This window comes from Colobus angolensis, unplaced genomic scaffold, assembly GCF_000951035.1.
Source record: "Colobus angolensis palliatus isolate OR3802 unplaced genomic scaffold, Cang.pa_1.0 Scaffold396, whole genome shotgun sequence".
NCBI lineage: Eukaryota > Metazoa > Chordata > Mammalia > Primates > Cercopithecidae > Colobus > Colobus angolensis.
In genome coordinates this window covers 1,235,507-1,256,680 of record NW_012117332.1, presented here as the reverse complement: position 1 = coordinate 1,256,680, position 21,174 = coordinate 1,235,507, and the positions used below count along the sequence as shown (strand labels likewise).

Here is a 21,174-nt window from a genome sequence, read left to right as displayed (position 1 = left end):
CGCCCGCTCCTCTCTCCTCCCCCCGCCCCAGAGCGCCCATCCCGGGCAAAGGCACCCGGCCCCAGCTGCGCAAACACCAGGCTGAGGGGCACCGGAGTGACCCTCGACCGACGCGGGGGCTGCGGGATGCGGGGCGTGGGCAAGGGGTCTGTTTGGTTTGGGAAACGTCCTGTGACACCTGTCAGTCCCGCCTGGAGCTGCAGCTGTGGGGCCAGGGCTCGGTGGGCTCCTTTTCAAAGAAACCCACGTTGGCCCCCCACAGCCGCCGCCACCCCGCCCTGTCGGCGCCTTTAAACTGCCACAGTTCGCTTCCACCCCGCTGAAAACCCTGCAGGCGGCGGTGGGCGCGGGGTGGGGAGAAGCGCACGGCCGCGCGCCCTCCCCGCCCAGCCTGGTCTCTGCGCGAGCGCCTGAGGCCTTTCCGGTCCCCCGGCCAGGCCCTCTCTGCAGACTGGGACCAAGTCGGCTGCATCTGGGGGCTGAAAACATCTCTGGGAAGCGACGCACTCGTTGCCATCCGTTTCCTCAGTCGGAAGCCTCCTCTCTGCTTAGAGCACGGTTGGCGCCAGGGCGGGATGCACGGGGCTGCGTGGCCAACCGGCCCTGGTCACCCTGCGCCTCCCCTGCCTGCGAGTGAGCCCGGGGGGTGAAAAGCTCCAACCATCCTGGGATGGACCCCAAGCCCTTTAGCTATGGATAAAGAACCTAACTAGGTCCCTTCTAGAATTGTGCCTCAGATCCTTGACCCCACATAAATTCTCAAAAAAAAAAAAAAAAAATCGGAAAGTCCCACCTTAACAGACAAAGATGCATTCTCCAGGGTGTGGCCCGCTAATTCTGAAGCATCCCAAAGGAGAAGCATCTGTGCCGACTCTGGTTCCACTGTTGCACAGTTTCACAAAGTTGGTATTTTTTCTGCCTCAGGGAATGTGTTTTCACACACAAAATACAAAGCTAAACTCATCGACTGTCTTGGATCAACGCACATACGTTCAAGCTCAGTAAGAAGCCCTGATTTTGCACGGGAGAAAATGGGGTCCCACAGTGTGTCTTTACGTATTCCTTAGTGGCAGACGTGGGTCTGAAACCCAGAGGTTCCAGCTCCAAGCTCAGAATTCTTTCAACTGTAACATAGCGATGCCGAAAGTGCAGACCCGATCATACTATGCCCTGAACTTAGTTGAACTATTCAGATAATCGTCTCAATTCACTTTTATTACAATGGTCGGCAGATTCCCCATGCGGATAAATGGTTTCTGCCGCTATAAGAATTTGTCTCTTGTACCTCCCACTTCACTCAGGACTAGCTTCTGCTAGAGGAGACTACATCGCCCTGGGAGACGTGCAGGTGGGCATCTAGACCCTTGAGCTTCCATGGATCAGGCGATGCAGCCCCCGACCGGGACGGTGGCACTGCTTGCTCTCTGGGGTATGTGCCAGAAACAAACCCCCGCAAGGGCTACAAGCAGAATTATGCTTAGAAAGGGCAGAGGCTGGGCACGGTGGCTCACGCCTGTAATCCTAGCACTTCAGGAGGCCAAGGCAGGCAGGCCATCTGAGGTAAGAAGTTTGAGACCAGCCTGACCAACATGGAGAAACCCCGTCTCTACTAAAAATACAAAATTAGCCGGGCATGGTGGCCCATGCCTGTAATCCCAGCTATTCAGGAGGCTGAGGCAGAGGAATCGCTTGAACCCGGGAGGCAGAGGTTGTGGTGGGCTGATCGTGCCATTGCACTCCAGCCTGGGCAACAAGAGGGAAACTCTGTCTAAGGAAAGGGAAGGAAAAGGAAGGGAAGGGAAGAGGAAGGGGAAGGGGAAGGGGAAAGGAGAGAGAGAGAGAGAGAAAGAGAAAGAAGAAAGAAAAAGAAAGAGAGAGAGAAAGAGAGAGAGAGAGAGAAAGAAAGAAGGAAAGAAAGAAAGAGAGAGAGAGAGAGAGAAAGAAAGAAAGAGAAAGAAAGAGGGTTCTGCAGTGAAACATGGATGACCCAGCAGTTCCTGTTCTCTGGTGACACACACTTACCAGTGGGGACTTCTCATCAAACAACCCTCCTGTTTTCCTACAACAGGCCTCAAACAACAAAAATGGCCTTTTCCCCATATTGACGAGAAAGGAGAACTTCTTAGAATAATTCACTTTCCTTTTTTAGCTTAAAAAAATGCAAATTCAATGCATTCACATGACTGATAACTTCCCAGGTATTAGGAGACTTGGTTGGCAACCAATGTACAAAGATTCTGCTTTTCTCTTTACTAATTTTTTTTTTTAATTCTTTTGACTACAATACTTGAGTTGCCTCAGTTCTAGAAAGGAGACCAGGAAGAGTCCTTCAATAATTCTTTCCTGCTTTTAAACAGCACAATAGTCTCCTCTTAAATAACAGACTTTATAGTTCTCTAATGAAATGATTCAATTTTTGTTATACTTTAAGAAGATAATTTGTTAATTCTTAATGTTGTCATCAACAAATGGCCCTAATAAGTATCTTCCAAGAGGGTCATGATCAAAAACATAAAGATGTAACTCTCCCCGGATTCAAGGACCTCTTTCAAATTGGCAAGGATTCTGATGTCATGAAATGCTGGTGGTTGTGCAATAGTTTCTGCACTGTATCTGTTCGACATTATTAAGATGGATGGGTGATTAGAAGCAAATGTTGTTCCTGTCATTTGCCAACTTATACACAGCCTGGAAAAGAGAATTGTATCAACCTTCGTTTTTGGTGAACTGCAGCCAAACATAAACATTAACATAATACCACATTTCCCTTACCATTCCTGGACCCTCTTTGTCACTGTTTTCAGTAACAGTTTAACTTTGAAGGCTTGCCATAATTGAACCTTTTTATCATATCTGTTTGAAACGCAAAATGCTATACAATTAAACATCTTTGACATGTATTTGTTATTTCTGATCACCAATTTCTAGCCATTAAGGAAGAAGTAGAAAAGTTTTGCAACCTTTGGCTGGCTCTGCCCACTGCAGTTAAATGTCTGGTCATGCTCAAAATCACAGAAGTTGCCCATTCAAGAAAGAACTCAGAATGAAGACACTAAAGAGACCTTAGTCTAAATTCCAGCTGTGTCTCACACAGCTGGGCGACCTTAGGGAAGCGGGTCATCCCTGCAAGCCTCCTAAGGACAAGGGTTGGGCTGGAATATGTCTCGCACACCTCCCTCACAGTTCACATCAATGAAAACCCTCATATAATGTCAAAAATAACAAGCTAATGTGTTGTTTTTTCTTTTCCCTAAACTCAATCAACTTGAGATCAAGTGTGAATCTCAAGGACAAGTTTCAGTATGCCATTCTTCAACATGATTAAAGTACTTACAGACACAGCAGAATATATTGGATGCCTTGGGGTACAATGGACATATACAACTCGTCATCCTAATGGGTTGTAGCATGTATTTCCAGTTGTATTTCCCCCACTGTGCTCCTGACAACTTAAGTTTCTCACAAAATCCCAGCTTTGAGAATTAGAGGAGCATGCTTACTTCACCAGCAGGAGACAGAAGCTGGGCTGTTTTCAAGCGATTTCATCATAAGCAAGGCATTCAGGGCGGGGTCCCATGGTGGCTCCAGGCTGCTGCTCTGGGCCGACAAGATCAGCTCAGTCCTTTGTTTATTTAAGAACAAAGTCCAAAAGCAATTCTCAGGGGAGCAGAGTTGATATAACCTAAAAATGCAATCGCCTGGGTGCTCCCAGCACTTTGGGAGGCCAAGGTAGGAAGATCATTTGAGACCAGCAGTTCGAGACCAGCCTGGGCAACAGAGTGAGATATCTTCTCTACAAAAAAATAACAAGAACAACAAAAGAGTAGCCAGGCATGGTGGCTTGTGCCTGCAGTCCTAGCTACTTGAGAGGCTGAGGTGGGAGGATCGTTTGAGCCTAGGAGTTCAAGGTGCAGTGAGCTATGGTGGTGCCACTGCACTCCAGCCTGCGTGAGGGAGAAAAAAAATCCTGCCTCTAAAAAAATTAATAAAGGAAAGTAGAACATAAAAGTAACAATGTAATTAGCACCAAGGGCCTCAAGTCATGGGAACAAATGTGTCTGTGTTCGTACAAATATAACATGAGAATACCAAATCTAAATGTGGAAACACTGAAGGAAGATAAATATGGCAACTAGAGAAGAGCCCTGAAAAAAACAACTCAAATAAGAATAAATATTACTATTTAACACAGTGTATCCCAGGTAAGTTCTCAGGCCCAGGGAATGTATGAATAATAAGGGGTGACACTATCATCCCCACAAATAGACCCGCCCTTACTTAGGGGAGCTGGTATTCTCCTGGGGAAGTCGACATTTGTAGGGGGCGTACTCCAGTCCCAGCACCCTGACTCCCTCTGGGGAGGCCACCATCCATGGCATGCGGTGTGGGGGTTGCCCTCAATTCTCCAGGACTCTGAGCCTTGAGCAGGGGGATTCAGGAGCCAAACACAAGTCAGATTGATTTGTTCCTGGGGTCCTAGTGAAATGGTCCACCAGCTTCCGCTGTGGGCCCTGGAGCTTCCTCAGCTCCTCTCCATTCTGGGGAAACCCTTTCAGTCGAGTCTTCCTTTGCTCATTCGTCCAGATCTGTTTCTGTTGTTGGTTACCTCCTCATACCTGTGCAGTCAGCCAGACACAAGGCGAGGAAGCCAGCATGGTCAGCCCGCTCTTGCCCCATCCTCCATGAAGCTTCTCCTTCTACTGGCCCTTTTGGCAACCTCTGTGCCCCGCTGGGGGATGAAGGGATGCAGAAGCCAGGAGCCATGGAAAGCAGCAGCAGCCGCTCTGCAGGCAGTAGCTCTCTCCCCATCTCTGGGGCATAAACACCACGGGCTGCTGGTCCCCAGTATGAATACCCTCTGAAGTCTCAGGCTGGGTAAAAGGTTACCTCCTTAGGATCCATGTACACGACACGCTGAAAAGGGCAGAAGGAACAGAAATCAGACCCGCAGTTGCTGAGGGCTATGTGGGCACAGCTCTAAAGGGCACAGGGGACCTTGGGGTGAGAGAAACACTCTACATCCTGATGTGGCTTCAGGACTGCACACACTGGCCAAACTCAGTGCCTAGAAAGTGGAAGTTTTTGCTGTATGTGAATTATGCCCCAACAGACCTGACTCCACAAACCCATTCTCATAGAGTGAAGGGTAACACTTGCTGAGTTGCCCAAAGCAGGGCACCTTCCCAATAACAGTTTAAGTTAAAGGAGATACAGCTTTATTCGCAGCATTTCCACTAACTGGGGCTAGTTAGGGGGCTGTGTTTTCAGAGCAAAGCTAAACTTCCCAGTACCTCTTAAATCAGGCACAGTATATAGCAGCCCCTTCCCACAATGGGCAAAGTCTAGGGTCTATGGCCCTGGTGCCTGCTGCGCTTCAATATGGGCATGCGTCAAGCACCAACATCTAAAAGGGGAACCATGCCAGCATGAAGCCTGGCTCCACCCTCCCCACATTCAGTTACACTGTCTTCTTCAGCAGGCACATAGGCTGAGGAAGCAAAGTGGGACTCAGAGCCCACAGCACACATGGAAGAGAATGTGGCATTTCTGCAGAATCACGTGCTTCCGGAAGCCTGGATTTGTTCACAGGGTAGTTCCTGGGGGATGCTGCCAACTTTCAAGGCCTGGATGAGCACCCTGCAAGGAAAAGTCCCCAGAGGGCGACCGAGATTGGACACCCCCAGGACTCTGTGGCCCCACCCAAAGCATCCAACACACTCACCTTCCCTGTGCCAGGTTTCAGAAAGCAGTTCCAATGTGAAACAGATCGAGCGCATGCAATTCCCTCTGCTCCATGACCCCTCCCTGCACCCTGATTCCGTAACCACACGTGTAAGAATGCCGGGGAGATGTTGTGCAAACCAGGCACTTTTGACCCCTTGCGGCAGTTACACATAGTCAGCAATCTGAAAAAAGTAATTATTAGTTCTCCTATTTATTAGCTGAGCCCTTTTGAGTAATAGCCTCTGGGGACATTTATAAATGCAATAAAAGACCTCATCATGGTTAAGTGCAAAATGATGTGGCTCATTCTAGATTTTTGCTGAAACAAACCCTCAAGCGCAGGTAGTTCCTCTCCCTGGAGTTGAGAAAGGTAAAGACTTCGACAAGCACCTTCTCCACTCTGGTGTGACTTCAGCACCTACTTTAGAAATATTTGTTGAGCTCATTCAGGGAGCTGAAATCCATAGGCTAAGTCAGCCAATTTGGATCCAGCAAAGATGAGTCTGAGCCCATATTATCTAAAATGCAACCTCACAATGAGGTGTGACTGAAAAGAGATGTCTGGCAGCCCAAGTCCCCTCTGCCATGAGCAAAGTTGAAGTGTTTCAGCTAAAAGATTGGGGCCTAGAAGAAATCTTGCCCAGTAAGGCTCTTTCATGAGTCACAGGAAATTAAAACTACCATATCTTTTAGTCACAGTTGATTCAATAGAATCAAGACCCAGCCCACATGCAGGCCCAATGGCTGGCTGTTTGCACAGAGTGATTCATGAAGGGAGCCCAAATTCTCTCGATAAGATCTCTCTCCACACACTTTTCTGTTTGCCTCACAGATCCCAAACCCCCACCCCAGCTCACTCTCCTGCCTGAAATATCACCTTTTGAGTCATTCTGTTGTTACATGATAAAAACTGGGTATAAGTTCTACAAAAAGGAAAAAAGTGGAGGAAGGGGGACTGGGCGGAGAGACACAGGGAATCATTAATCCATGACAAACACAATGTCCCCTTCTTCACACCTCTGTTAATTGCAAGGTCCAAATGGACCAGCTTGTGAGCCTTGGAGGACTCAGTGTGTGTACTGAACACAGCTGTCTGCAGACAACACAAATAGCAGTCTGCAAAAAGAAAACCCTGCTGTCAATCTTAGCCTTGTATTTTCTGCACCTAACTAGCAGAGGTGTTGGGTGTGAATGAAACAATCCATGACACTTGTGGTGACCAGCAGTACATTCAATCCATACAGCAAATGTGATGTTAAGTTCTGCCACCCATAGGTCACAATCAGTTTCCCCTTCTGGAGGTCCCTCTTCCTTTGTCCCAGGATGTGAATCAATGCCAGTGTGTAGACACTCCAAAACTTGCAGTGGGTTCACAACCCAATAAACCCATTGCAAAGTTGAAAAATTGTAAGTTGGATCATCATAAGTCGGGGACCATCTGTACTTAAATAAATGTGCTTTTAAATTCCTTTAACAGATCAGTTTGCTGCTGCCTACAGCTTTTTACCAAAGTGATCAACCAAACACAGGCTTAATAAAATAAGTAATCTATATTCAGAACCCAGGCTCCAGGGGAACGGGAGTGATGGAGAGCAAACAGGTAGGATTGCTGAGGTCCAGGCTCCTCACTCCCTCCCCTCACTTCCTCTCTCTGCCCTACTGGAGAAGGAAAACACTTCGTTAGCGCTAAGCATGCCCAGTAGCCAAAGCCAGGCTTTAGCTCCAAGTCAGAAGGAATCTAAAGGATAAACAGGATTCATGTCCTCGAACATATCAGCTCCATTCTCTGTTCCCTGCCAGACCCAGGGAGCAGACTGGTTCAAACAGACAGCTTCCCTGACGTGCCCTGCTAGAGAAGCCTTGAGTCTTGCACCTTCAGCAATGTTCACGCTGCTCTGCTGGAGGAGCTCAGGGGATGCCTACTTAGACGCCGAAAGCCCAAGCCCTCTCAGCTGCGTCAGGATGAGGATAATGGGTGCACATCACTCCTTTCCTTAAGGGGAACCCTTTTAGATGTTACATCTTCCCTGGAGAAAAGGGTTTTCCCCTGGCCTGCCATGCAGTTATCTCCAGAGAGGCAAGGAAGGCATGGTGGGCAGGCAGGGTCATGCACCATGAAAGCCAGCAGTGGGGCAGCAAAGCCACAGTATCAAGTCTTCAAAATAAGGAGCAAGAGGTGCAGGGGCAGCCCCGGCATGGGGAGAAGACAAACGGCAGTCTGTGAAAAGAAAACTCTGCTGCAAACGGCAGTCTGTGAAAAGAAAACCCTGCTGCCATTCTTAGCATTTTATCCCTTCTTTTTTTTTCTTTTTTTTTTTTTTGAGACAGAATCCTACTCTGTTGCTCAGGCTGGAGTGAGCGGCGCGATCTTGGCTCACTGCAACCTCCACCTCCCGGGTTCACGCCATTCCCCTGCCTCAGCCTCCCACCTCACTAGCAGAGGTGTGGGTATGAATGAAACAATCCGTGACCCTTGTGGTAACCAGCAGGGTCATAACAAAATTGCTAAGGGAGGAGATCTTAAATGTTCTCACCACGAGCAAATGAAATTCATGCAGCAAATGTGATTTTATGGCAGCCAAGCTTTCTGGCCTGATCAAGCTGGGCTGCACCCTCGGCTGCCAAAGGACTCCCTGCCGTGGCATGGGGTGGGGGGGCAGGGGGACCCATCCGCTCAACCCCTCTCTCAGTAAAAGAGTTGGAACGCAAGTTAATTTGGTAGGTGCCAGAAATACCAGTAGGGGAGGAGGGAGGGAGGTGAGCTGGTGAACAGAAAGCAGCAGATACAGGGTGAGCTGTCCAGCCAGCTACTGCTGAGAGTGACTAGTGCTGAAGGCCATGAGGAAACTCTGGGAATGGTGTGATACATCTGCTTGGGAATGATTCCAGCAGAGACCAGAGAGACAAGGGGGTGACTGGTTAAGAGGTCCCCAGGTTGGTGGGGGCATGTCTCAGCTGCCATGCATTGAGCTGAGCACTTCCCGTGACTTCAGAGAGAACCTTCTAGTAGATAGGGCAGCTGAAAGCATTTAATACTCACCCCCACCGCAGTTCAGCCCTGCAGGCTCTCTGCATCCACACCAGGCCCTTTCAGTCAAGACTGGAATCCCGCAATAGGGACAGTGATCTAGGAGATGGCCTCTGACTTGTAGCATTTGCTAAATTCCAGGGTGAAAATGTACCCACTGTGGCCCACCTCAAACCATCAGCAGCTAAACACTGGGTGGGACATTCCTGCACATGCAACCCCTGGCTGCTGTGCCGTGAGCTAGGAGGAGCCTGCTCCAGCACACCACAGAGGCTGAGAAGAGGATCCCCATGGTTTAGAGGCTCAGGTGTTGAGTCACTGGCCTTTGCCTGGGGACAGGGGTGGTCCCAGGGATCCTACCATGGGATCTTCAATCCAGTAATAGCTCTTGTGTCTAGAGCTGACTTCTGAAGTTAAAGATTCCAGAGTCGGCCGGGCGCGGTGGCTCAAGCCTGTAATCCCAGCACTTTGGGAGGCCGAGACGGGTGGATCATGAGGTCAGGAGTTCGAGACAATCCTGGCTAACATGGTGAAACCCCGTCTCTACTAAAAATACAAAAAACTAGCCGGGCGAGGTGGCGGGCGCCTGTAGTCCCAGCTACTCAGGAGGCTGAGGCAGGAGAATGGTGTAAACCCGGGAAGCGGAGCTTGCAGTGAGCTGAGATCCGGCCACTGCACTCCAGCCTGGGCGACAGAGCGAGACTCCGTCTCAAAAAAAAAAAAAAAAAAAAGATTCCAGAGTCGGCAGACTTTAAGAGCCTGGACTCTGAGGTCAGCCTGCCCACATTTGAATCCCAGCTCTGCCATGTGTCATCTGTTGTAACCTGGAGCAGGTAACCTCTCTGTACCTCAGTTTCCTCTCCCATAAAATGGGGATGATAATAATAGTAATGACCTCACAGCATTCTTGTAAAGGTTAAATGAGTGATTATATGCAAAGTTCTTGGAACAGTGCCTGACACATAGTTGGCACTAGTTAAATTTAGCTGTTATTATTTAGAGATGGAAATGAACAGTGGATAAACCTGAACTCTAAGAGCATAATAAAGTTGTGTGGTTCATCCTGAAGACTCCGCATTTCTATCAGCTAAAGTTACACCTAGAATTAATTCTGGGATACAGAGGAAGATAGAGTGAGATAGAGAGAGATTAATAGTCTCCTTTATGAGAGGAACTTTTTAATGCCACAATAAATGAAGCAGCAATCATGGAAGGGCAGGTCTCCCATATTTGAGGGTTTGTGCAGCACCAGGTTCAGGTTAAAGACTGATTAGTTCTTTATTTTATATATGGTTGTATACAAAGTGATGATTTGATATGCATGCATTATGGGTGATTAAATCAAGCTAATCAGCATACCCATCAACATATACTTATTGTTTGTTTTTGGTGACAACATTTAAGATCTCCTCTACTGGCAATTTTCCAGCACACAATGCATTATTATTTACTACAGTCATCATGCTGTGTAACAGATCTCCAGTATGCATTTCTCCTAACTGAAACTTTGCACCCTTTGACCAAGATCTCTCCAACACCCCCACACACAGTCTTTGTTAATCACCATCTAGTCTCTGCTTCTATGAGTTCAACTTTTTTAGATTCCACATATAAGTGAAATCAGGCAGTATTTGTCTCTGTGTCTGGCTTATTTCACTCTGCCAAATGTTCTCCAAGTTCATCTACACTGTTGCAAATGACAGGATTCCCTTCTCTTCATGGCTGAACAGTATTCTATTGTGTATTTACACCACCTTTTCTGTCTCCATTCATCCACTGATGAACACTTAGGCTGATTCCATGTCTGGGCTATTGTGAATGGTGCTGCAATGAACATGGGGGTGCAGAGATCTCTTCAACATACTGATTTCATTTTCTTCGGATATACGCCCAGTGATGGCATTGCTGGATCCTATGATAGCACTAATTTGCATTCCTGTCAACAGTGTGCCAGGGTTGTTTTCCTCCATATCCTCATCAGCATTTATCTTTCGTGGTTTTGATAGTAGCCATTCTAACAGGTGTGAGATGATAGCTTCTTGCAGTTTTAATTTGCATTTCCCTGATGATTAGTGACACCGAGCATTTTTTCATATACTTGTTGGCCATTTGTAAGTCTCCTTAGAAATGTCTATTCATGTCTTTTGCCCATTTTTAAATTGGGTTATTTGTTTTCTTGTTATTGAGTTGCTTGAGTTCCTTATGTATTTCAATAATGGATGTTATACTTTTCTATCTATGGCTTTTGGTTTCTCGTATGCTTTCAATACAATAAAGAGATTCTAGATGAGTTATATGAGTAGGCAATCCAAGGGTAAGATGAAATTCTTCCATGGACCTTAGTGCAGTTGCAAAGTTTTGTGGGCACCTCAGTACCTGCCAGGCACCACAGCACTAGAGAAAAAGCAAAGGCACGACATAGTCCCTGCACTTCGGCTCTCCCTGTAAACATGGAGGTGAGTCCCAGATACCATGTGGGCACATACGAGGTGCATTGCTCTCAGGCTGCCAGGATTGAGAGAAGCTTCCTGGAAGCAGTGGTCTCACACTGAAACCTGAACGATGAATAAGCTGCAGTTAAAGAGCCAGGGAGTGGAAAGGAAGCCTTCGGATGGAAGGAGCAGCATGTGCACCAGCATGGAGCTAGGGGAAACAAGCCTGTGCAGGGAAGGGCAAATCGTCCACATACACACATTGGAGGACCAGTGGCACGTAGCAAAGGATGTCAGGGAGTGAGGCAGACATGAGCCAGACCACGAGGACCTCACTCTGCATAGCGGGGAGTAGCCCAAGTGCCTTTAGCAAGAGACTGACATCATCCTCTACAAAGATGATTATGGTTGCTCTGGGAAGAACAGAATGGAGGGGACACAACCAGCAGCAATGCTAGAGGCTGTTGCCACCATCCAAGTGAGGCAAAAGCACTGAATCAGTGTGCCATGGTGGGGATGGAGAGTGGGCAGGGTCCCTGCAGGCTGGGAGACCGCAGGAGGTGGAGCTCAGGAGGAGGACCCTGGATGGGCAGTGAGGCCATCTGGGTAGCCAGGGAACCAAGGAGGAGCTGGCTTTGCATTGTGTGTGTGTGTGCATGCATGCAGCCATTCAGGCTCTTCATGCAATGCACACATGAAGGGGATGCCATTCATGTCACAGTCCTAAAATCTTTGTATATCAATGACAATAATTTTTCACCAATGAAAGGAAGGTATTTTGAGGAAAGTGTGCATTTTTTCTAACTTACCCAAAAAGCACACCATAGGCACTACCCTTGGCCCAGACCACAGTGCAGAGTTGGGTTTTGGACACGCTCAGTTTGAGTTGCTGATAGGATGTCTAAGGGCGGCTGACAGGGAAGCAGGTGCATACACTTGTCTGGAGTTCAGGAATCATTTGGGCTGGAGATATAGATAGGAAATGTCAGCACGGAGATAATTTTTACAGCCCTGGAAATAGACAATGTCATCCAGGGGAGTGTGTTCTTAATTTAGGGGCATAAGGGTCCTCTTTGGAATTCAGGTGAAAGAAGTGTGCAAAAATTAAGCATATGTGAAACTCTATTTATGTGGAGGAGTGAGACAGGGGAATGGTGCAGTTCCTAGGGTGTTGCGAAAAGTGCTCCTGAGGAGAGGGAGAGGGCAAGAGAGCCGAGGAGGCGACAGGTGTGTTGAAAACATGAGTAAAGAAATCTGTGAAGAAGAGAATTGGGAAAGGTGGAATCATGAAGGCAAATACGTGTGTTAAGAAGAGAGGAGGTGTATTATAGGTCCATTACAGCAGGGAAGTTGGGGATAATAAGGTCTGATGCAGCAGCTGGACCAACAGTAACCCTGGGGTGCATCACTGCGGAGAAGTGAGGGGCTGGGATAGGCAGGGATGGGCTGAGGAAACGGGGTGTGGCTGGGGGACAGGAGCAGGGACTGTGACAAAGATAAACATTCCCCTCAAGAACATTGACTATGAAGGGAGAAGATAGACTGGGGAGAGCTGGAAACAAACAGAAGGCATAGACAAGCTTACCCTGCTTTATAAGAAAAAATGCTTGAACCTTCTTAAATGTTGCTGGAAAGAGTCAGGAGAGAGCAGGGGCTGTGGGGCTAGACCAGGGGGTGGTCACAATCAAGAAGGGAGGGCCCGACCAGGAGGATGGGCCCATCAGTCATACTCGGCAGGAGGGTGGGGGTCTGAGAGCCTTGGCCAGGCCTCTTGTTCCCTGTCCCCTGGTCCCCCAGTCCCTTCATTTCAGCCTGAGCTGAAGGTGCCCAGGTCGGGAGAGGCTGCCCACCCTGCCATGGGCTCTCTAGGGACTGCCTTGGGAGAGTAGGAATACGAGTTGGAAGACCAGTAAGGGGCAGGGATGGAGGCTCCTGGGACCCTCAGACAGGTGGCTTCCAGAGCAACAAGTAGACTGCAGAACTGATGGAGGGGGTGGCTGGGGGAGAACATGTGGTTGATTTGGACTCCTTAAGCTGATGTGAAATTAAACTTCCACTGGAAATTGTCCAGCTACTCATTGCGTCTGGGTCTATCTTTGGGGCAAGGGACAGACAGTATGAAATCACGGAAAGGACAGAGTTTGAGGTCAAACGGTCTTAAATTAGGCCTCAACTGTGCACTCAATAGTTGTATAATCCCACACTAGGTAATTCGTCTATTTGAGCCTCTGTTTCTTCATTTGTAGAGTAAATTCAGTGTACTTGGGCTTGCAGGCCTTGTAGGACATTAGGATGAAATTCTAATTTATATATATCTGTATCTATAGATACAGATATATATACTGCACACCCAAACCTATTTGTTGAGTATGGGAAATATTTAGTATATGGTACAAAGTGGATACTCAACAAATGGTAATCAGCATTAATAATAGTAAATGTGCACCTTAACCTTTAATGAGGAAGTCAAATCCTCATCAATCAACCTATAATTGTTATACAAATTACACAGTTTACCATGAGGTAGACACTTGGGGGAAAGATACCTTCAGTAACTTTTATCTAAATTACCTGGAATTTGATCTACAGGATTATACTATTTATGTTGCAAATCAAAGTCATATAGGTCTTTGCCAACATGCATATTCTATCATTCATGCCAAGAAATATAAAGCTCTGATATTACTGATTAGTGCAATTAACTTACTTGGTCTTTAAAGGGAAAACACCCTACACATTTAGAAACTATAGGAGGAACACTAAAAACCTAGGCTCTATGCTGAATGAGATGTCTTGAATCTCCCATAACAATTTTCATCTGTTGGCCAGGTATGGTGGCTCACACCTGTAATTCGAGCACTTTGGGAGGCCAAGGCAGGTGGATCGTCTGAGGTCAGGAGTTCGAAACCAGGCTGACCAATATGATGAAACACCATCTCTACTAAAAATACAAAAATTAGCCAGGCACGGTGGCATGCGCCTGTGGTCCCAGCTACTCGGGAGGCTGAGACAGGAGAATCACTTGAATCTGGGAAGCAGAGGTTTCAGTGAGCTGAGATCGCGCCACTGCACTCCAGCCTGGGCAACAAGAGCAAAACTCCATCTTAAAAAAAAAAAAAGTCATCTGTTAAACCAAAAAAATATGCTGCAAAATTGTTATTGAAATGAGACTAACAAAATGTTTTTAATCTCCTTATTTTCTTTTCAAGCATAACTAGATGGAAAAAGATAAAGATAATTCATCTGCTCAATTGTTTTTTTCAGCTCAGTGATTCTCTGTCTTCCATGTTTATATTGTCAAAATAGAAATAGGTCCTATTAGCTCTAAGGTTTATGCACATAAGTGATTACTACCATTTTAAGTTTGTATTTCTCCCTTTCCTCCATAAGCCCTCAATTTTCCATTTTTCTCTCACCATCTTCTTGCTCTCTTTCCCTGTACTCTGGAGACCTCATTCAAAGGTCAGCCAGAATAAGAGCAGAATATATATATATATTTTTGAGACAGAGTCTTGCTTTGTCACCCAGGCTGGAGTGCAGTGGTGCAATCTTGGCTCACTGCAACCTCTGCCTCCTGGGTTCAAGTGATTTTCCTGTCTCAGCCTCCTGAGTAGCTGGGACTACAGGTGCATGCCACTGCGCCCAGTTAATTTTTGTATTTTTAGTAGAGATGGGGTTTCACCATGTTGACCAGGCTGGTCTTGAACTCCTGACCTCGTGATCTGCCTGCCTAAGCCTCCCAAAGTGCTGGGATCACAGGCGTGAACCACCACGCCTGGCCCAATAGCAGAATATTCTATCCAAGAAGAGAGTAAACTTCTGCCAGATCTTGCAAAAAAGCCTGCCCAGATCCTTTTAAATTCCATGGAGCCACCAAACCTTCCCTCCACAGCTTGTCACTGGAGCAGCAGGTTGATTTGCAAAACCATGTGGAGCGAACAAAATCTTCTCAAACCCAGTCCCCACCTCACTCCATTCACCAGAACACACGTCTAAAACAGCAAAGATTTCTGTGTGTGAAGTGAGCCCAAAAGAACTCTGGGAGAAAGCACAGAAGAGTTGTAAGTCTTTTTTGTACAAGCAGGGCTCCTCTGTGCATGGCACAAACCCCAAATGCTTTGTAAGAAAAGGTGGGTAAGTTTGAGTCTTTAAATAATGTAAACTTCTATTTGTTTAAGCAAAAGACAAATGAGAAACATATTTGTGGCCTGACAAATAAAAGTAATGATAAAGCTTTTAAAGTCAAGTTTTAAAACTAAAAAAAAAAAAAACAATAAAAATAAATAGTAGTCAAGGTCAAATTCCAGAAAACAATGCAAATAGTCCATAAACATGTGAAAAAATGTTGTCTTCCATACTTGAAACATGAATTACAACAATAATTATTTGCCATTTATTGCCTATTGGCAAAGATTTAAGACTTTCATAGCACATGGAGTTGGTGAGGTTTTGAGGAAATAAGCAGTTCATATAATGTTGATAGGGTTGTAAATTGGTACAACTTTTTCGCAGGGCAGTTTGGCAATATCTATTAAAATGTAAAATTTACATACCCTTTGACCCAGCAATTTCATTGCTAGGAATTCAGCCTAAGGGTGTGTTCTCTCATCTGTGCAAAAAGGGCAAGTGTACCAGGACACATGTTGCTGTATTGTTTGTAATCTCCCCAAATGGGGGAAAAAAAACTCGTAATATCAATTTAAGAAACTGGTTAAATTCATTATGATACAAACCACACAATGGCCTATTAAGCACGGGTGGATTCTTATGCTCTTGTGGAAAGGTTCTGAGATACACTGACTGAGTGAGGAGAAGTGTGCCGCCGACCCTGTGTGACCCTGTTTACAGTGAAGGTTAAATAGATACATATATCCGTCTGTGCGAACGTTTGAACATGCAGAGGAAATTTTCAGAAAGATTTTAAGAAAGACTTAAATTGCAGTTACCTCTGTGCATCCAGTAAAGCTGGAGAGGTCTTTATCTTTGGCAAAGCATTTTATCTTTTACCTTACACTCTATTATCCTACTTGGCAGAAGTCATTTTTATCATTAATGTGCACTACTTTACTATTAAAACAAACATAGTTTACTGAAAGGGGAAGAATACAAAAGGGAAAAAGGAGGAGAAAACAAGGGAGGGAAGGAAAGCATAAAGGCGTAAAAGACAGAGGAGGGAAGGAGAAAGGAAAGGAAAGGAAGAGAGAGAAAACCTCCTCATTCTTTTGAGTAGAAGGCTGTTACCTGTTTCAATGGAGACAGCTAGCAGCACATTTTAAAACTTAAGCAATTTTACCCAACTTCACAAACACTAACTTGTTGCTTCTTTCATAAATGAAAACAAGGAAGTATCTAGGGTTGGCTTCGTCCACCCCTTTTCTTAGGCTATGCAAACCACCCTGGGATAAAGTCCTCGCTGCATGTAAGCCAAGGGTGGCTCCAGGGAGCTAGACAGCATTTCCTTCCATAATACACAAATTTGTATTTTGCCTGATGTTTTTGTCTCTGAGCCCAGATCCCACAGTGATAGGCGCCACAAAAGTACACAGAGAGCAGAGGACTCGCCCTGATTTTGCAGAGGAGACATATGCTTGGAGGTCAAGAGGCTGCATTTCTAAAGGCCACGGATTCAGACTGGAAGCTTCGGCCGTCTGAGCAGATTAGAGCATCAGGCTTTGTCGCTAGTGCACACAGGAGTTTTCACAGACAAAAATCTTTCTTTCTTCCCCTTAAGATTCTGGTAGCCAACCAGAAGCTCCATCAATTTTTTTTTTTTATTTACTTTTAAGATTAAAATCATACATGAGCTCTCTTTTATAAGCTAATGAGCATTGCAAAGGATTTTTTTTTTAAAAAAAGAACTGGTTTTTAAAAATTGAGAGACTTTAACAGGGCTTGTATGTTTTTAAACTCCTTTTCTGTGGTAAAGGAGGAAAGTGTAGGCCTACTACAGGGCCAAGGCTTGCAGAAAGACAAAACTGTTCTGGAAGCAAATGGGATCCCCTCCTCCACCTCCTTCCCCTGCCCTCCCTCTCCTCTCTCCTTGCCCCGCGCTGAACTCTGCAACCATTACTGAAGCTTACAAAATATTCTGCTACTACTCGACAGTTTAAAAATTAACAAGCATGTAAAGCTACTGGGGGTAAAAGCCTGGAGCCTGTGGCAAGAAGCAAGCCCTGGCTGGATTCTGTAATTATTTCTTACGCAACTCCAGGTCGCAGTCACAGCTTTCTGAAGATTACACACTTCCAGCCGCTCGGCTCGGCTGGGGCGGGAGGGCCTGGCTCTGCCAGGGTTGCATACACCTCTCATAGCATCATCATTAGTCATTAAACAGCAGGACAAAGGGCCATTCTGACCAAGGTGGCACTACTGTATTCCTTTGCTTGCAGGAAAACAGAAATTTCTTGCACATTCTCCCCTGGAAGGATGTGAATGCGGTTGGGAAGGGAAGACCAAGATGTGGAGAGAGGTGGACCGAGAGTTAGTCGCAGAAGGCAGACTTCATGGCGATTTTCTGTCCCTGCTGCTGAGTTTCTTGTTGTTTTTGTTGCTGTATAAACTCTACCAGGCCAGCACACTCTGACTGCCCCAGCCTGGGCTGAGCAATGGGAAGGGACCTCCTGGAGGGCCTCTGTGCCTACCAGGTTTCCAGCCCCAGCCCAGGCTTTTCTTTATTACCAAGATTGCTGCCCTCATGTTCACACATTTTATTTTTTATCAGAATTTCGTGAAATCAGAGTTCTAAACTTCTGAAGCCCTAGATACTTTTAAGGAAGCATATACCTAGAACCTGAGTCTTCAGGGTAAAGAATTAGCCTTCAGTATAAACACGGCTAGCCCGTGGATTCTGCAGATGAAGAAACTGAGGCCAGAAAGCCCAGCGGTGAGCTTTATTGCAAACGTTGTGGGGGCCTCATGAAGGCACTTGGCTTTACTTTATTCTCAGAACTCAGAGCTAACCTCCCATGCTTCCTTTGTCTGCCCTACGAATTCAGTGTCTACCTGAAACCTCCACCCAACCTGTTCGTACACTTGGAAAACCCAACCTGGTGCATGGGCTGGGTGATAATCATGGCAACACTGCAGCCTGCAGGTAAGTGTGAAGATAACAGCAAGACATCTGGAGAGTGCTACCTGCCAGCGCTGGGCGCACACAGTCTCAACCCCTAAGAGACAGCTGCGCCCAAGAGAGGAGGGATGTCGGCGAAGAGTCACACCTTCAGTTTGGGCTGAAATGAGTGAGCTAAAGGAGTGGTTTGTTATTCAGAATTACATTTGCCAAAGCGTACTAGGGAAAAGACTTAATTTCCCACAGCATTAGTAAGAGCATTGGGTCTTTATGCCTGGACTTTATAGAAGAGGTCAAGAAAGAAAATGGCCCATGACCATCTTTCCTGACTCTGCCCACAGCAGCCTGCCCTGCTCAAGCTGTGGCACTCAGTAACCACTAGTAGCCACTCCAAGTTGACAAGAGAAAAACAGTCTTTTCACATTAATCTCATTTCCCTGTGTGAGAGTTTCACTAGACTACATCAGGGAAACACCACAGGCTCTGACTATCCAGTTCTAATACATCTGAGAATATCTTCAAGAACTGTATAGAGACATGTAGGCTAGATAATTAAGTTACAGAGAAATTCTGTGGATTAATCAGTTGTAACCCAAAGGTGCCAGTTAATGGATTAACATCAACCTATAGGGACATCTCTACTGACATCGCAGAATTCTTTTCCACCATATTTTCCAATGAACTGGACAGAAGCATCTTCAGATCTCCGCTCAAATGTTACCATTTCCTTTGAGGTTTTCTCTAGTCACCCTGTCTAAAATTGGAGAGAAAAAAAAAAGTCCCCTCCCCTTTTCTCTCTCTCCCCTGCTTTATTTTTCTCCTCGGCACTTGGCATTACTGAATTTACCACATACCTATCTTTGTTTCATGTCTGTCTTTCACACTTGAATGCAAGCTCCAGGAAAAGAGGGATTTCTTCCTGTTTTGTTCACCAGTGTATGCCCAGATCTTAGAACGGTGCCTGGTGGCTAGGCGCCGTGGCTCACGCCTACAATCCCGACACTTTGGGAGGCCAAGGCGGGTGGATCACCAGAGGTCAAGAGTTCGAGACCAGCCTGGCCAACATGGTGAAACCTCATCTCTACTAAAAACACAAAAATTAGCCGGGCCTGGTGGCGCGTGCCTGTAATCCCAGCTACTTGAGAGGCTGAGGCAGGAGAATCGCTTGAACCTGGGAGACAGAGATTGCAGTGAGCCAAGATTGCACCACTGCACTCCAGTCTGGGCGATAGAGCAAGGCTCCACCTCAGAAAAAAAAAAAAAAAAAAGATGCCTGGCACGTCAAAATGCACTCAATAAATCGTAACCAAATGAATCAATGGATGGCAATAACATGATTGCTGAATGTGAAGATAGCATAAACCCAGGCAGGTGGGGGAAAATATTAGATGGTAAAGTCAACAATCAAAATTATCTTGACAGGTGAGAACGATAGTCCGAAGCCAGCAAGATGGAATTTAACAGGCTATGTAAATCAATCCCACACTTAGATTTCAGAAAAACAATTGCACAAGAACAAGATGGGAAAGATAATGTGGCTAAATAATAGCACATGCAGAAATGACAGGGTCTCGGATGACTGCCAGCTCAGTCTGAGTCAAAAATAAAACCCACCTGTCAAAAAAGTGTGATCTTTGCTGTCATCACTAATTAAAATAATCATAGTTTCCAGTACAAAAGTGTGCTCATATGCATTCCTGCACTTGAGCTCACATCTTTTCATAGATACATGCAAATGCATGTGATCAAGTTTATTCACTCCAGCCTGGTTTGTAAGAGCAAAGATGAGAGTGCACCTAACTGTCCATCAATAAATAGGGGACTGGTGAAATAAATGAGGGAAAGCTAATACAGCCTTCAAATAAGAAGGAGGAGCCAGGCGTGGTGGCTCAGGCCTGTAATCTCAACACTGTGGGAGGCCGAGGTGGGAGGATCTCTTGAGCCCAGGAGTTCAAGACCAGCCTGGGCAACATGGTGAAACCCCATCTCTACAAAAAATACGAAACACAAAATATTTGCATGATGATGCATGCCTGTAGTCCCAGCTACTCAAGAAGCTGAAGTGGTAGGATCACTGGAGCCCAGGGAGGTCGCGGCTGCAGTGAGCTGTGATTGCACTACTGCACTCCAGGCTGAGCAACAGAGTAAAACCCCATCTCAAAAAAAATAAGAAGAAGGAGGAAATTCTTAATGCATTGTTTCAGAGCAGTCCCTAAGGTAAATAGGTAGGGGAGACAGAGATTAAACAAAAAAGAAAACAAATATCCAGCTTTATTTAGATCTCATTTGGAGCTTTGCTACTTAGGGTGATCCTTGGCCATTAGTGTGGGCAGGCTGAAGGCTTTTTAGAAGTGCAGAGTGGCAGGACCCATCTCAGACCTACTGAAACAGAATTTGCATGTTAATAAGATTCCTAAATGATGCCTATGCACGTTAACATTTAAAAAGTAAGTTTACTTTATCGTGGTAAACTATACATTACATAAAATTTGCCACTTTAACTATTTTTAAGCATGAATTCAGTGGCATGAAGTCCATTGACAATGGAGCATGGCTATCACCACACCATCCATCTCCAAAACTTATACAGATTTTATTGGTGGTTTTGAACTACTTGGACGAACAAATTTGTAACACTTTTAAAACGTATTTGTTCTTAAAGGCACATCTCTCATCTGTTGATTCATTCATTCATTCAATGTATACCCACTGAGGTTTGTGCTAATCCAGATACCATTCTGGACATAGAGGGCTACAGTGCTAAGCAGAAAGACATGAAGCTTACAGCCTAGTGAGTTGGCCGAAGAGATTTATTTGCCTTTTTTTCCATCTTCATTGAGGTGGGTATAATGACAAATAAAACTGGCATGACCATTATGAAAAAGAATATAGAGGTTTCTCCAAAAATTAAAAATAGAAGT

At 45.9% G+C, this 21,174-nt stretch overlaps 1 protein-coding gene across 1 annotated transcript in view; it reads left to right on the top strand.

Moving 5' to 3' along the window:
• Positions 1-21,174, top strand: part of FOXQ1 (forkhead box Q1) — a 69,778-nt gene that overhangs the window by 4,146 nt on the left and 44,458 nt on the right. Inside the window, exons 4-7 of the mRNA XM_011955140.1 lie at positions 32-247; positions 335-633; positions 1,302-1,348; positions 4,625-4,793. Coding sequence (XP_011810530.1) covers positions 32-247; positions 335-633; positions 1,302-1,348; positions 4,625-4,793 — 731 coding nt within the window. The remainder of the gene's footprint in view (positions 1-31; positions 248-334; positions 634-1,301; positions 1,349-4,624; positions 4,794-21,174) is intronic.